The sequence below is a fragment of the Culex pipiens genome, chromosome 2 (assembly GCF_016801865.2).
Source record: "Culex pipiens pallens isolate TS chromosome 2, TS_CPP_V2, whole genome shotgun sequence".
In the NCBI taxonomy this organism is placed as follows: domain Eukaryota; kingdom Metazoa; phylum Arthropoda; class Insecta; order Diptera; family Culicidae; genus Culex; species Culex pipiens.
Genome location: NC_068938.1, coordinates 146,180,309 through 146,196,603, shown reverse-complemented (window position 1 = coordinate 146,196,603; position 16,295 = coordinate 146,180,309). Strand labels below are relative to the sequence as shown.

Below are 16,295 nucleotides of genomic sequence, written 5' to 3'. Positions count from 1 at the left end.
GAACCTTTTATCGAGCGCGAAAATTCGTAAACAATTCGTGATTCTGCGGAAGCGGTTTGGTGTTTTGAATTTCTCACCAAAATACTTTTCACTAGTTTTTGAAGTTGTGAGTTCTAACAATCATTAAAATGATATTCAGTCAAGAGTAAGTACCATTTGCCTAAATATCTTGTACAAAATAACTAAACCCCTACCCGCAGCTACCAGCGCTCCGTCGAGGACGTCCACGCGATCGTCAGGCACGCCAAGCTGGACTTCAACAACCTTACGAATACGGCCCAAGCGATCTATTACCCGGACGGGGACACGCACGCCAACATGGGCAACCTCAAACTACTCGAGGCGGACGACCACATCCTGGAGCAGATCCGCGCGGGCAAGTCGGTCTCGTTCAAGGGAGCGCTCAACGAAAAGGTCGTCATTTGTACCGAGTCCAGGACGTACGAGGTGAAGGAGGCGGAGATCAGCAACAGTTTGCTGCTGGTTCCGAAGTTGCAGCAGGCACAGGCTACGAGCAGGTCACCGATCAAGAGTCCCAAGGGTGGGGTGAACACGTCGTTGGACAGCAGCACGGAGGAAATGGGCGAGGAGGCCGTGGACAGTATCGATACGATCGAGCGGAAGGACGTGGTGCGGATATTCCACGATTACTTCGAGTGTCGTCAGGTTAAGCCCAAGTACAGGAAGATCATCGATTTGCTCCGGTTGACCAAGTATTCCGGACCAGAGAACGAACATCTGGTTGAACGATCGTTGCTGTTCCGGTTCAAGCAGCTTCTGGATACGGTCCAGTGCAGCAAGGAGGAGTTCGAGGAAGGGTTGCGAAAGTATCGCGCGATTGAGATCGAGGACCGGATTCGGATGCTGGACAACGAGTACGAGTACCGGGCTGTGACGCTGATGTTGGCCCTTATCGGCGAGAATTCCTGGCGGTTGGACGAGATTGACAAGGCTACCACCGTGGAAGCCCTCGAAGGAATCGTCCCGTACGATGTGGTGGACAAAATCTTCGACGTGTACACGGAACCCACCGAGTCGGGTCGGTTCCGCTACCGGGAGGACCTCGTTTGCGCCCTTTTCGCCGAAAAGATCCTCCAGCAAGGCCTCAAGTTCCACATTGATGACTTCCTGACCACGTGGCAGGAAACCCTGCCGGATGGGTTCACCGTCGACGAAAAGTACCTGCGCGGAATCGGAATCATCGACCGGGAAGGGAACGTGCCGTGCGTGCGCGGACTCAACGAGGCAGATTTACCGAACAACCTGCTCGTGCGACTCGTCACCCTGTTCAAGACCAAGGAACGGTGGAATCTGGAGCAGATCGAACCGTACATTGAGTAAGTTGATGAAATTCAACGCACTTACCTCTTAACCAATTCCCGTTGCCTTTTCAGGTGCTTCACGACGCCAACGCTGGGCGTGACGTCGATTCTGGCCAAGCACACGCGCTCGCTGGTCGTCAACGGAACGCGAATCTACGTGTCCAAGCACTAAGAAGAAAGGACCGTTTCTTTTGCTCTACTTCAAATCACAACCTTTTAGATTATAAGCAAAATAAATCATATTTTTTAACTATTTGCGGAAAAATCATTCAAACTTTTTCTTCTTCTTGTTGCGCTGCTTCTTGAGCTGGATGTTTTCCTCGACCACCTGGCGAACGAGCTTGATGGCGGAACCTTCCTTCTCCGCGGGGAGGCTGACCGCGATCGCGGACGTGGGGAATCTGTTGAGAAAAAAATAATGCAAATTGTTGTTGATCAAGAAAGAATAATATTTTTTAATAGACTGGGAAGGAATTTGATTTAAAAAACGTTACTTAATCCGACTTTATGTGGTTGGTGCCTTCCTCGCATATTTTTATCAAAATATCTGAGATCCAGCCTCAAAAAAAGTTTATTAAAAACACTAAAGTATTTATAACTTTTGATAGGGTTGTCAGATCTTCAATGTCTTGGAGGCGTTTAAAAGGTTTTTTTGATCACCTATCCAACGATAAGTCGCATGATAGATCCGGACAACTTTTTCATCGAAATATTTGAGATCCGGCCTAAAAAAGTGTATAATCAGCACTTAAGTGCTCATAACTTTTGATGGGGTTGTCAGATCTTCAATCTTTTGAACGCGTTGGAAAGGTCTTTCAAATACCTTTCTAACAATATATAGCATGACGGGTTTTCTTACAAAAACCACCCTTTTTATAATATTTCAAACTCTAGCCAAATCGTTTTTTATCATAACTTTTGAAGTACTTTTGTAAACTTCATAATATTAACTAGGGTCTTGTGGGACCCCAAGACAAATCGAATGAGACCAAAACGGTCCAAATCGGTCCATCCAGTCCGGAGATAATCGTGTGCATATTTTTCGGTGCACGGACTCACATCCAGACACACGCACAGACATTTGTTCAGAATTTGATTCTGAGTCGATAGGTATACGTGAAGGTGGGTCTACGAGGTCAAATAAAGAAGTTTATTTTTCGAGTGATTTTATAGCCTTTCCTCATTGATTCTAAAAAAAGCTTGTATTACCGAGGGGGGGGCTCCCGGCCAGAGCTGAGAGAAAAAAAACTTTGAAAAATATTTGCATCGGCCTTATAAAATTTTAACGATTTTCAAACAAATCGTATTCAAATGCGTTGACAGTTTCTAATTGTTATTTCCAATTCCTAATCGATCGACATTTTTCGCAATTCGCAATTTTCAGTGTAAGAACGGGCCTTGACCGATCTTATGCACCAGGTTCCCGACGAACACGCACTGCCCTTACACCTACATCTCACCCTTGCTCTGAGTCAGTACGAGCAACACGCTAGAACACGCTTTGAGTGTTCGTGCCAGGCATGCACACCTTCTTTTCCGGTTACGCATTTTAACTCGGCCGGGGGTGGTACATTACGTAGGGTTTGATGTAAGTATAAGCGCCTAACCATTTATAGTGTGCCTATCAATTTTCAATAAAGCAAAAAACTGTTTAATTTTTAGTTTGAATTCAAAAACTATTTGTTATTTTACTGTGTATTGTTTTCTCCTGAAATCTTTCCTAGTGTTAAGTCGTGTTTATATGTTGCTATTTCTTTTGTCGCGGTGTTTTGTTACAATTTTTGGTCCTAAGCATGTTATAAAAGTTTACCAAAAATACAATAGTAATATTTGTGTTAATCCTTTAACCATTCCATAAATTGAGTAAGGGCTCAAACCTTACTTGTTTGAAAAAAAGGGTGAAGATTGAAAACAATAGACAGTAAAATAGAATTTATTTTATAAAAATCAAGAATCAATTGTAAGAGAATGATGATCGTATTTTAAAGAATAAAAATTAGAAGCTAGATGTATTAGATGTAAAATTAGACAATAGTTAATAAAAAGAGATACAAAACAAGCTAAGATTATAGTAATGATAATTTAAAGGACAGATAAAGAATTATTCAAATAAATAAATACGCAATAAAATCAAAAAAGATTAGCCGAATGATAAATAGACTTGATATTACTAGTACATTAAGGAAAAGTATATTTTAAGGAAAAAACAAAGTTTGTTATAGCAGTATCAATTGGTAAAAAAGAGTGGAAAAGCTTTGAGAGATAAGAGAATCAAAAGTTAGTAAAATCAAAATCAAATGATTTATATAGAAGAATGAATGAAGAAGTGAGAATCAGTAGAGCAAAATAAAAATAGGAGATAGGTGGTAGCTGAGAATGAAAAGAAGAGAAACCCCGTTGTGCGATGCTTCAGGTACATCCACAGCAGTTGACTCAACATACTGCGAATCGAAACAATACCGTCTACAATCACAAATTACTTCCCTTTCCCACATTGTTGCGCCCCTTTCTTTTAGCCGTCTCGACTCTGACCCGCGGTGGTCAAAGGTTTACGATCCGTTTCCACAGGCCACCAGCTAGGTCATCATGAAAACCAAGCCAACGTGGAGGTAAGAAAAAAGGACACTCGCAAGGAACCAGAGCTATACTGTTCTGATCAAAATAATTCGGATGATCTAACAGAACTACGGATGTAGTTAGTTGCGCTCCTTCCAGGATGTTCCTTACGTGGACGTCAACCGAAGAGCAAGGTCAGTGCCATTGCATGCTCTTAGGTATCAATCCTTGGCCTGCCTAATCGATCGACATTTTTCAGACGAAAACAAAATCAGTTGAACTCATCTCGAGTCGAAAGACAAAAAATTAAGATAAAACAAAAAAAAAGTATTTGCAAAATATATACACAATTTAAAGTTAACAAATTCACACAAAAAATCAAAGAACAAACTACAATTTAAACAGTACAGTAAGTAAAAATGTACAGAAATTTTAAACATGAAAACTCTTAATTATGAAAATGTGAAAAAAATCAAATATAAAAAATTAGACTGTTGATAGAAAAAATGTATTGAGAAAAAAAATATCTACGAATTCAAGTTATGAAATGAAAAAGTTTTCAAATTTTTGAGTTAAAAAATATATTAAAAATAATAAGAAAATAATGACGATTTTCAATTTTTTTTTCTAAAAAATGATCCCAAGAAATAAAAAAAGCAAATTTAAAAAATATATTTCAAAACTCGAAAACACAACGAAACGAAAATTGATTGGAGAGTTCAATATTAAATTTTGAAAATCAAAAAAATGGAAATCATTTTTTTTTGTTTGAAATACAAACAATTACTTGCATAAAAAAAAACTAATTTTAAATAATTAAAAAAAATAAACCTGGAAGCAGCGATGGAATAATCATCATCAAAAGAAAATCATTGGACGTTCATCAAGAGAAAAAATCCGAAGGGAGCATGGCTCTCCTCTCTCGCGCACGAAATATCGGTAAAAGATATCTAAAAAAATCATCATCTTGATTATTCGGCGGAACATCTTATTCACTACTACACTAGCAGGTGTAACGTCACAAGTCGAAAAATGACCTGTCACATTTTGTAGATGAGCAATGTGTGTAAACAAAGTGAAATACATATTATTAAGTGGTGCTGACAAAGAAATTCACAAAAAATCATCAGCAGATTGATTTTCTTGAAGAATTTCGGGAGCGATTTTCTTTTGTGTGATTCGCCTCCTCTGTCTTTCGCGGGTGAAGAAAGTTCGCTAGCGAAATTGATTTATTTGCGATTATTCCATCCCTGCCTGGAAGTTTTATACCTAATTTTGAAATAAGAAGGTTTGAAAATCAGAAAATGTATTTAAAATTCAAAAATAATAGTAATTTGGATATTAACAAAAATTAAATTCATAGATATTTTTTTTTACATTTAAATTGAATTTTGAGAACTTCAAGCAAATTGTTTTTTTTATTTCTAGTAGAGGTGGGCAAAACCGCTCTTTTTGAGGAGCCGCTCTTTTTCGTTCAATATTTAAAAAGAGCCGCTCTTTTGAACGGCTCTTTCGCTCTTTTTTAAAAAAAATTATAAAAAGGTTATTTTTACGAATGGTGTTATTTTTAAAGTTATTTTAAATTGGAAATCATTTGAAAAAAAAAAATCTAAAACCAAGAAGATGTCCGGTCTCTATGTCAAGATTTCTACTTGAACCTAAACGTTCAAATAATTGAATGGCATCCAAACTTAAATCTAGGGTTTTGGAGAAGTTGCTATCAGTTTCAAAATTGCGTTTATTTTTGCCAAAATTGAACTAATGCTGACATTTTATTTGGAGAAAATATTCTGCGAACTCTTTTCTACATTCTGATCTAATCAAGTTAAGGAATTTTAAATGCTCAAATTTGTATTCTGGTAAAACTTTAATGTACGATCAGTTGTATAATGAAAAGTTTATTCATTTTGTTTAGAAAATCATTTAGGGGAATTATACCCTTTCTCAGCCTATTTCTATTATCGGCCTATCAGCACTTTGATCATAAATTTCAGCTTGCATAAATTGTGTTTGACTGTTCCAAAGTAATAAATAGCTCAAATAAAAGTGAGCAAGCAACTCACCATTTTAGATACATCTGAAAATGTTGTTTTAATAGCGGAAAACGGCAAAAGTGATGAGAATTGGTCGAACGGCTTAGAGTGGTTAAAATGGGTATATTTCCCCTACTTTTGGAATTTCAAAGAAAATTAGGAAACTGAAAATTAGTTTGAAAACATTTAAGTGGTGTTTGGCAGCAATGCTATTATGGGATTAATTTTTATAAGCAATTATACTTCAATTTAGAATTGCATTTTCAATTCTCAATAACAAATGTTATGCTACAATTTGTTCGAGATTTAATAAATTATATTTATAACAAGTTTAAAAATCGTTCAATCTAGGAACGGTTCTTTCAAAAGACCGGAGTTTAAAAAAGAACCGCGGTTCTTTTTTTGTGAGCCATGGTTCGTTCGCTCTTTTCAGTGAACCGGCTCTTTGAGCGGCTCGCTCTTTTTTTGCCCACCTCTAATTTCTAGAGTTTTTTTTTAATATAGAACATATGAAACCTATTGGGTTATAAGACCTTTTAAAAAACTCTGGATTTACAATTTTCAAAAGTAATTTTGAAATTTCAAGATTTATAGGTTTTGTTTTTTTTCCCAATTTTTTAATCGAATAATAAACTGTTAATTTTCAGATTTCTTCTAAAATTGTTAGATTAAAGAACTATAGATTTTTTTTTAAACCTAAATTTTATTTTTATTTTAAAATTTTTGTATTTTTGAATTAAAGATTTCAGTTTTTGTATCAGAAATTGTAAAAAAAATATTAAAAATGCAAGAAAAAAAGGAGAATTCTGAAAATTAAGAGATTTTTGTTGGATTTCAAAATGGGAAAAAAACATAACCTATAAATCCTAAAATTTAAAAATATTTTTTGTTGAATTGCGATATTTAAAAAAGATACAATTTGTTCTCAAGATTCAAAAATGAAAAAAAAAATAAATTAAAAAAACGGGCATCGAATAGTTTGACAATTTATTCATAAATTTGATACAGTAAAAACTTAAAAAAATATACCTATAAGCCGTCAATTTGAAAATTAATCCAAAAGCTTGAATTCTATGTAATTTCAAACATTCGAAAATGATTTCTTGCGTTTTTTTTACAATGTTTGGTGTTACTATCGAAACACTTTCAGAAAAGTCAATCAGTTTTAACAGTTTCAGTTAATGTATTATTAATTTTCGGATTTTGGAACTAGTCTGCCATTGAAGCAAGTTTTTAAATTACTTAAATAATAATCATATAGTGAATAACGTTCAACGTAACACATATTAAAATTAGCGCAGGGATTCGGCCTACACGCGATGATTAAAATAAACGCACTAGTGGCAAAAATAGCCTAAAAAATCGTTATTTAAAAAAAACTTTTTACGAGCTCATTTAAAATTGAAGGGTGAACGTATGTTACAAGCTCATATTTGGGATCTCGGCTCAGTATGCTCACCGAAATAATCGCTTGAATGCACACAAAAAAGATATTTTTGATTACATCCTAGTAATTATGATCTAATCTAATCTAATCTAATCAGACCCTAGCGCAGCCAATCTTTCGAAGGGATCCTGGAGAGTGCCTTAGGTCAGATGACGCCTAGCACTCTTTTTGTCATTTATTAACATTTGTAGTGCGCCATTGCATTAGAATGCATTGAAACATCACAAGCGTTAAACCGGCCAGGCCTACTGCGTAAAGCCGTATCGCAGAGATGACTCGTAATTGGGTTGAGTTTGAGCACTGAGTGTTCGAACAACAACACAATTCTGAATAGACAGGGGAGGAAGAAGCGTGGAGACACACCACTATACGCTCCGAGATGTTTTTGGTTGTATTCGTTGGGAGCACCATGCTAAGAAGGTTTGGTACTCCGGGACCCTCTGGGATGGGACATTGTATTTCCACGAATGCCCTGGACACTATTTACCGTGGTTATAGCGCCACAACTCGCTCTCTGTAACAGTATTTCTAATTCTTTGATTTTTCGTTCATATATTCATCATTTCAAATTTCTGTGTTCTAAACTTTCTCGTTGGGAGCAGATGGGAATCGAACCCAGAACCATTCGCTTACAAAGCGAACACCGTAACCAGTCAGCCACGGCCGCTCCCTTATTACATCCTAGTAATTATGACTGATAAAAGCCAAATTCTGTTGAATCTGGGTTAAAAACGACATTGTCGAAACAATCCCCAACTATACTCACTTCATCTCCACCCGGTCCATCACGATCGGCGCCGCCAACAGCCGGCTCAACTCCAACCTCCTTCCCTTCATCGCGCGCTTCTCCCTGCTCTTCTCCAGCTGCTTCATCTCCTCCTGCTCGCTGTCCAGCTCGGAATCACTCGCCTCAAACTCCTTCGCCACCTTGTCCTCCCAGCTGCGACTTTCGTTGCTCCGGCGCTGGCGCAGTTCCGTCTTTTCGATTTCACGCGCCAGGTTGACACGCTCGCGAACCTGCTTCATCATCCGGTCGGAGGTCGGGTACATTGGGAGGTCCTCCTTGCGTCCAAGCGCTTGGTTGAGCTTGACATAGTCTTTGACCTCGTCGGCACCGGTCAGGAGGATGGCGATGCCTTCGCGGGTGGCGCGAGCTGTGCGGCCGGAACGGTGCACGTAATTTTCGGTTGTTTTGGGGACTTGGTAGTGGATGACGTGGTCTACGTTGGGGATGTCGAGACCGCGGGCGGCGACGTCGGTGGCGATGAGGAGGGCGGCTGGGTTTTGCGTGAAGCGTTCGAGGTTCTTGAGTCGTTGGCGCTGTTGCATGCTGCCGAAGAGACTGAGCGGGTCGCAGTTGAGGTAGGTGAACAGGGACACGAGCCGTTTGACGCAGTCTATCGAGTTGCAGAAGACGAGGGTTCGACCTGGGTGACGGAGCAGGAAGTAGTACAGATAGTAGTCCTTGTGTTCGGCTTTGCAGAGAATGCGCGACTCGGTTAGGGTTTGGGCGGTTCCGTGCTGCTGGGTGATGTCCACGACCTTGGGGTCGGTCATTCCGATGGTTTGGACCAGGTTGTTGAGCCGCTGGCCGGTCGTTTCCTTCGTGATTTTGAGCTTCTTGTTCTTCTTGGACTTGGCCTTCAAATGCTCCGGCAGATCGTGGTCCAGCGTGAGCGTTGCGGAGAAGATGTAATTCCTGCGCAACTTGGTGGCCTCCTCGTTCTGGTTCAGCATCTCTAGCAGCTGCTTCAGTTCGTCAAAGTGACCCTTTTCCAACATCCGATCGGTTTCGTCGATGACCAGGAACCGAATCTGGTCCATCTTGGCCAGGTGGTGATTCCCGGCCTGCATCAGTTCCCACAACCGCCCGGGCGTAGCAATTACAATCTCCGGACACCGTTTCAGCATGCGCTCCTGCTTGACCACCGCCAACCCGCCAAACACCGTCGCAATCTGGATGTCCGTGTACTTGGTAACGGCCTTCAAGTGGTCATTGATCTGCACCGCCAACTCACGAGTAGGAGTCAAAATCAACGCGTAAAGTGGCTTGTTCAAATCCTTCTTTTTGTCCCGCTCAAGATCCTGCGCCGCAAGAATCGAATCGTCCCCGTCCGGCGAAGGGTAAAACTCCAGCTCATCCGGCTCCGGCGTCAACTCGTGACCTTCGCGGCTTTCCTCAGCATCCGATTTCTTAACGGTCTTCATACCACCGTTCGCCTTCAACTTCATAATTCCCTCCAGCAGTGGAATTCCAAACGCCAACGTTTTACCACTTCCGGTTTCGGCTGCGCCGAGCAGATCTCGCTTGCCGAGAATGGCCGCCGGGAGGGAAAGCGTCTGGATTTCTGTAGGCTGCCGGAAGCCCTTGTCGGCGAGGGCTCGCACGATCGGCTCCGAGACGCCCAGTTCGGTCCATTTCTGAAAAGTTTAAATTCGATTAAAGTAAAATTCTAATTTAAATTTAAGCAACCTTACAAAATAATCTGCACTGGAGTAGGTCCCACCTTCTTGACTGGTTTCTACTTGACCGTTGCACTGCTTACTTTTACTCTTTCGTTTTCTCTTCTTCTTTTTCTGGCCGTCATCCTCCTCCACTTCCGGTTTCATCAGCCGGACAAACCTTCCCGCGGTGCACTCCTCCTCCGACTCTTCGGAATCTTCAACGCGAACCTCAACTTTGGCCTTTCCCTTCTTCGTCTTTGGAACGGGTTTGGCATCAATTCCGGAATCGTCATCGGAGAAGTCATCCGATTCGGAGTCGTCTGAAGGTGGCTGTGGCTTGGCCTTTTTAGCTACCTTTTTCTGCTTCTTTGGACGCTCCTCCTCTTCTTCGTCACTGTCCTCGGACACCTCGGAAATGTTCCGTTTGAGTTTTGGTTCTTCCATGGATTCTTCGGCATCCTCCAGGATTGGGTCCTTCTTCAATTTCTACAAAAATAATTAATTTTTAAGCTTTGAAACTAAACCCAACGAAACCCAACCCACCTTCTTCTTCTCCTTCTGCACCAGCGACCGGTCGTAGCACTCCAGCACCTCCAACCCGATAAAGCCGGCCAGATCCGCTCCATCGTCCGAGATCACCGGTCCACTGAGTTTAACGTTCTTCCACGAGGCCTCCGGCAGCGTTTTCGGTCCTTTTGGCGCAGGGGCTACCTTGCGGTACTTGCCCCGGAATTTGGCCGCTTTTTGGACCATTTTGAAGCTGGAAAGTCTAATTTTATTCAATAAACGTGCTTTTCGTGTAAAGTTGGTTCCACCAAGTCGATTTTAAAACTGCACGTGTTTACGTTTGAACTGTGCTGAGCTCAAAACAAAGCGCTGTCATTTTTTATACCAGTAGGAGGTCTGGCAGAGTTGCCAGATTCTGTTGGAAAGTCTGTAAAAAGTGAAACAGTCCTTACAACTACACGCTCATCAAAATCACAAATTTTCAACCAAATTATTATGCGCTCACCACCAAACCGAAGTGCGCATCTCTTCTGCAGAGACGCATCGAGCTCTACAGGCTCAATAAAAACTCCTTACCTGCTCTGTATGGTAGAACAGAGCTAAGCTCTGTATGCAGCGAACAGAGCCAGCTCTGTATGGGGAAAAATAATATTGATTTGCATATATCTCAAAAACGATAAGTTTTAGAAAGTTGACATGTTCTAGAAAGTTGCTGGTACCAAAAGGTTCTATATTATTGTCTCAGACGTCATTACAATTTGATTGATTTTAGTTGTGCAAAACAAGAAAAAACTATTTATTTTCTAAGATACAAGGTATAGAATATTTTTGTTTTCGACAAAGTTGCTCAGCTACCAAAAATGAACAACTCTCTCGAAGACACCAAAGCTCTATCTTCAATAGATACCGAAATAAAAAATAAAAACTATTTTTATAATAAATACTGCTTGCGACAAACACAAAGCAACCGCGTCGTAGGCACAGGTAATATGAGGCATGTTTGGTAGAAATCGTCTGAAGTGAAAACTAGTATAGCAGAGTGTTCATAGAGAGTTTTTATGTTAAATGCTCTCGTCTGGATGGTTGAAAGAAATTTCAGATAAAATTATACAAATTTATAAAATTATATTCTTTTTATTGTACTGGTAAGTAATTATGATTAGAAACAATAAAATTATTTTACAGCTATTTTTATGTTTGTCTTGACAAAACAAATGTTTAACAAAATTACAAGTTTCGTACAACAAATTAAGATAAAAAAAACAATTTCAAATACGCAAGTGAAAAATTAAAACTAAATCTTCTAACAATTATTTTAATTTTATAAAAAGAAAATCAGTTAACATATGTTTAACCTTAGAAAGATTTCAGGAAACTTTGCCATTTTATTTATTTCAACAGAAAATAAACTATAATATTCAAGCAAGATAACCATTAGAAAGTTTGAAGCTCTAAATAAGCTCTATGATTTTTTTTTTAAATTTTGTCACCTTTTTTAAACAAAATAAGAAATTGAAATTAAATAGCAAAAACCATTTTTTCTTTATTTCTCAAGCAAGGAAATCAGTGAAGAGTTTTAAGCTCTAAATGCTCTCTATGGAAATTTACCATTTTATTACCTGTATTTTAAATATTTATTTTTTCAAACAGTGAACGCAGTGAAGAGTTTTCAGCTCTAAATGCTCTCTATGGAAATTTTCCATTTTATTACCTGTATTCTAAATATTTTTTTTATTTTCCAAACAAAGGAACGCAGTGAAGAGATTTTAGCTCTAAATGCTCTCTATGGAAATAGCTTGACAGACTCGTGTAATTGAAGCACTCGAAAAAGTTTTTTCTGTTGCAATTATTTGGAAAATAAATTTAAGTTTGCTATGTTCGTTGAATGAAATTTAATTTTACCCGCTACAAGATCTCAAAATCAATTGAGTTGAATTATGTAATTAAATTTAAGTTGGACAAAATAAATCATTAATATATTTGATTGTCGATTATGTTTTTGCTAAATTTCCATAGAGAGCATTTAGAGCTTAAAACTCTTCACAGCTTTCCTATGTTTGAAAAATAATAAATTTTATTTAGAATACAGGTAATAAAATGGAAAATTTCCATAGAGAGCATTTAGAGCTGAAAACTCTTCACTGCGTTCACTGTTTGAAAAAATAAATATTTAAAATACAGGTAATAAAATGGTAAATTTCCATAGAGAGCATTTAGAGCTTAAAACTCTTCACTGATTTCCTTGCTTGAGAAATATTTAGAGCTTAAAACTTTCTAATGGTTATCTTGCTTGAATATTATAGTTTATTTTCTGTTGAATTAAATAAAACGGCAAAGTTTCCTGAAATCTTTATAAGGTTAAACATATGTTAACTGATTTTCTTTTTATAAAATTAAAATAATTGTTAGAAGATTTAGTTTTAATTTTTTTAACTTGCGTATTTGAAATTGTTTTTTTTATCTTAATTTGTTGTACGAAACTTGTAATTTTGTTAAACATTTGTTTTGTCAAGACAAACATAAAAATAGCTGTAAAATAATTTTATTGTTTCTAATCATAATTACTTACCAGTACAATAAAAAGAATATAATTTTATAAATTTGTATAATTTTATCTGAAATTTCTTTCAACCATCCAGACGAGAGCATTTAACATAAAAACTCTCTATGAACACTCTGCTATACTAGTTTTCACTTCAGACGATTTCTACCAAACATGCCTCATATTACCTGTGCCTACGACGCGGTCGCTTTGTGTTTGTCGCAAGCAGTATTTATTATAAAAATAGTTTTTATTTTTTATTTCGGTATCTATTGAAGATAGAGCTTTGGTGTCTTCGAGAGAGTTGTTCATTTTTGGTAGCTGAGCAACTTTGTCGAAAACAAAAATATTCTATACCTTGTATCTTAGAAAATAAATAGTTTTTTCTTGTTTTGCACAACTAAAATCAATCAAATTGTAATGACGTCTGAGACAATAATATAGAACCTTTTGGTACCAGCAACTTTCTAGAACATGTCAACTTTCTAAAACTTATCGTTTTTGAGATATATGCAAATCAATATTATTTTTCCCCATACAGAGCTGGCTCTGTTCGCTGCATACAGAGCTTAGCTCTGTTCTACCGTACAGAGCAGGTAAGGAGTTTTTATTGAGCCTGTAGAGCTCGATGCGTCTCTGCTCTTCTGTAGCGCGAAAAAAATCTGTTGCGCCGTACAAAAATGGAGTGGTTTGTCGTAAGCGTGTACATCAGCCTGTGGCGCAACACACCGAAAATCCAAATAACACAGATCTGTGTAAAATTTAACACACACGCAAATTCCAGATAACACAGATCTGTGTAAAAAAATTACACAGATTGTAGAACATGTTCTGGATGTCAAAACTGTGTAGTTTTATAACACAGATCTGTGTAAAAAGTTACACAGATTTCCGATCAGCTTTCCTTTCAAATCTGGGTAAAAAAGGAAAAGCTAAGATGGCGTCGCTCTTGCAGCAAACTTTTGTAAGTTTTTCCTCGTGATCAAAATATTGGAAAATTATTAAAATACTTCAATGTTTTTAGACTTATCAACAAACTGATCATCATATGCACCGTAAACCCATGGGGAGCAGTGCTCGTATTTGGATTCAAGGTAATGTATCTCATAAATATTTGGTTGGTAATCCTAACCTAACTCAATTTTTGTTCAAGTTGTCTCACACACACTGAATTCCTCCGACGTGGTGCTTTTGCGGAACCTCGAAAGTCCAGAGCCCCGGAACTCGAGCCCGCGCTAACCATTTTCCCAGTTCCGGTTCCGAGCGGAGAGTTCCATAGACAGCACTAGTAAACGGACACTGTCAGCTTTTCCGGGCCGGGGTAGTACGCTGAGTGGTCAAATATTTAGTTTATGTTGTCTTATGTATAAAACCCAAAACAAAGATTAATAAATGATATTATATTTTTTAATTGTATTTATTGGCCTGAAAAATCAAAATTAGATTCTGATTTTTTTTTAAATTTTTACCCGGATTCTGTGCAAAATTTTACCCAGAATCTGTGTAAATTTTTACACAGATTTGACAGACAACGGTTGTACACAGTTCTGTGTACAAAGCTTTTACACAGATTCTGTGTATTCCAGGTTTTGAGCGATCTGCACCGAAAATCCAAATAACACAGATCTGTGTAAAATTTAACACAGATCGCTCAAAACCTGGAATACACAGAATCTGTGTAAAAGCTTTGTACACAGAACTGTGTACAACCGTTGTCTGTCAAATCTGTGTAAAAATTTACACAGATTCTGGGTAAAATTTTGCACAGAATCCGGGTAAAAATTTAAAAAAAAAAATCAGAATCTAATTTTGATTTTTCAGGCCAATAAATACAATTAAAAAATATAATATCATTTATTAATCTTTGTTTTGGGTTTTATACATAAGACAGCATAAACTAAATATTTGACCACTCAGCGTACTACCCCGGCCCGGAAAAGCTGACAGTGTCCGTTTACTAGTGCTGTCTATGGAACTCTCCGCTCGGAACCGGAACTGGGAAAATGGTTAGCGCGGGCTCGAGTTCCGGGGCTCTGGACTTTCGAGGTTCCGCAAAAGCACCACGTCGGAGGAATTCAGTGTGTGTGAGACAACTTGAACAAAAATTGAGTTAGGTTAGGATTACCAACCAAATATTTATGAGATACATTACCTTGAATCCAAATACGAGCACTGCTCCCCATGGGTTTACGGTGCATATGATGATCAGTTTGTTGATAAGTCTAAAAACATTGAAGTATTTTAATAATTTTCCAATATTTTGATCACGAGGAAAAACTTACAAAAGTTTGCTGCAAGAGCGACGCCATCTTAGCTTTTCCTTTTTTACCCAGATTTGAAAGGAAAGCTGATCGGAAATCTGTGTAACTTTTTACACAGATCTGTGTTATAAAACTACACAGTTTTGACAGCCAGAACATGTTCTACAATCTGTGTAATTTTTTTACACAGATCTGTGTAACACAGATCTGTGTAAAATTTGACACAGATCGCCCAAAACCTGGAATACACAGAATCTGTGTAAAAGCCTTGTACACAGATCTGTGTTCAGGCGTTGTCTGTCAAATCTGTGTAAATTTCCAACCAACAATCTGTGTAAAATTTTACACAGATCTGGGTAATATTTTCCCCAGATTTTTTTTTGTTTGTTAGAGAACCAATAGCACGATTTTAAATCGATTTTGGAAAGAAAACAAGATTAATTTACGTTTATTAATCTAATAAATATGCTTAAAGTAATTGTTGGCTATATTTGATATTTTTATGTGGTTTTTGCACTGCCGGTTCTTCCACCTAGCAATCATCGTAATTTTGGGGTTCTCCCGATGTCGACGGCAAACAACATGAAAACCATTAAACTGGGATGACGTCGTAAAGTGCCACACCAAGCCGGCTTCCGGAACCTGTACCAATGGAGAATATCGTTCCAAGAGAACCTTGCCGGACCACTAACAAACGAAAAAAACAAAGTTAGGTTAGGTTTTCAGATCTTCTAGATAAACTCTTACCAGGTTCCACAAACAATCGTGTCATCGGGTACTGGAGAAGTTTGGAAGTTGGCCAAAGTCTGAAAAAGTATACTAATGATGAATAAAGCAAATAAGTATTAAAAAAGAAATTAAACTCACAAAGTTTTCAAATACCTCCAATGCCGCCTGCTAAAAACTGACAACTGTTTTTTACACAGATTTGGAAGAACGGATCTTCAAAAATCTGTGTATTTTTTTACACAGAACTGTGTTATCTGGATTTTGCGTGTGTATCCCAGCTGTCATCGAAAACATCACTTCAGCTTAACAGAAAATTTAACTCTACAGTCATCCCTCATATTCGGAACAGTTTACAGATCGGCCAACGTTCAACAAATCATATAAAATCGATAATTGAACATAAAAAAAAAACGAAGTTGACTTTATAGCTGTCGGCCACCATTGCTAGTACCA

The 16,295-nt window shown here is 38.1% G+C and overlaps 2 protein-coding genes and 2 long non-coding RNA genes across 4 annotated transcripts; 2 read left to right on the top strand and 2 right to left on the bottom strand.

The window, feature by feature from the left end:
• Nucleotides 1-42: 42 nt before the first annotated feature.
• Nucleotides 43-1,584, top strand: LOC120414904 (sister chromatid cohesion protein DCC1). Its single transcript, XM_039576233.2, has 3 exons — nt 43-145; nt 201-1,337; nt 1,395-1,584. The coding sequence occupies exons 1-3, from the start codon at nt 129-131 to the stop codon at nt 1,492-1,494; spliced, it is 1,254 nt and encodes a 417-aa protein (XP_039432167.1). The 5' UTR covers nt 43-128; the 3' UTR covers nt 1,495-1,584.
• On the bottom strand, nt 1,537-10,594 carry LOC120414903 (ATP-dependent RNA helicase DDX24). Its single transcript, XM_039576232.2, has 4 exons — nt 10,347-10,594; nt 9,837-10,289; nt 8,125-9,779; nt 1,537-1,723 (listed from the first exon to the last, which is right to left on the bottom strand). The coding sequence occupies exons 1-4, from the start codon at nt 10,554-10,556 to the stop codon at nt 1,588-1,590; spliced, it is 2,454 nt and encodes an 817-aa protein (XP_039432166.1). The 5' UTR covers nt 10,557-10,594; the 3' UTR covers nt 1,537-1,587.
• A 3,032-nt stretch (nt 10,595-13,626) lies between these two features.
• LOC128092718 (uncharacterized) lies at nt 13,627-14,255 on the top strand. The gene is made up of 3 exons (XR_008211951.1): nt 13,627-13,816; nt 13,877-13,946; nt 14,006-14,255. It is a non-coding gene; the product is annotated as an uncharacterized LOC128092718 (long non-coding RNA).
• Nucleotides 14,256-15,543: 1,288 nt separating this feature from the next.
• LOC120414915 (uncharacterized) lies at nt 15,544-16,100 on the bottom strand. Its single transcript, XR_005605145.2, has 3 exons — nt 15,981-16,100; nt 15,861-15,919; nt 15,544-15,800 (listed from the first exon to the last, which is right to left on the bottom strand). It is a non-coding gene; the product is annotated as an uncharacterized LOC120414915 (long non-coding RNA).
• Between the last annotated feature and the right edge of the window lie 195 nt (nt 16,101-16,295).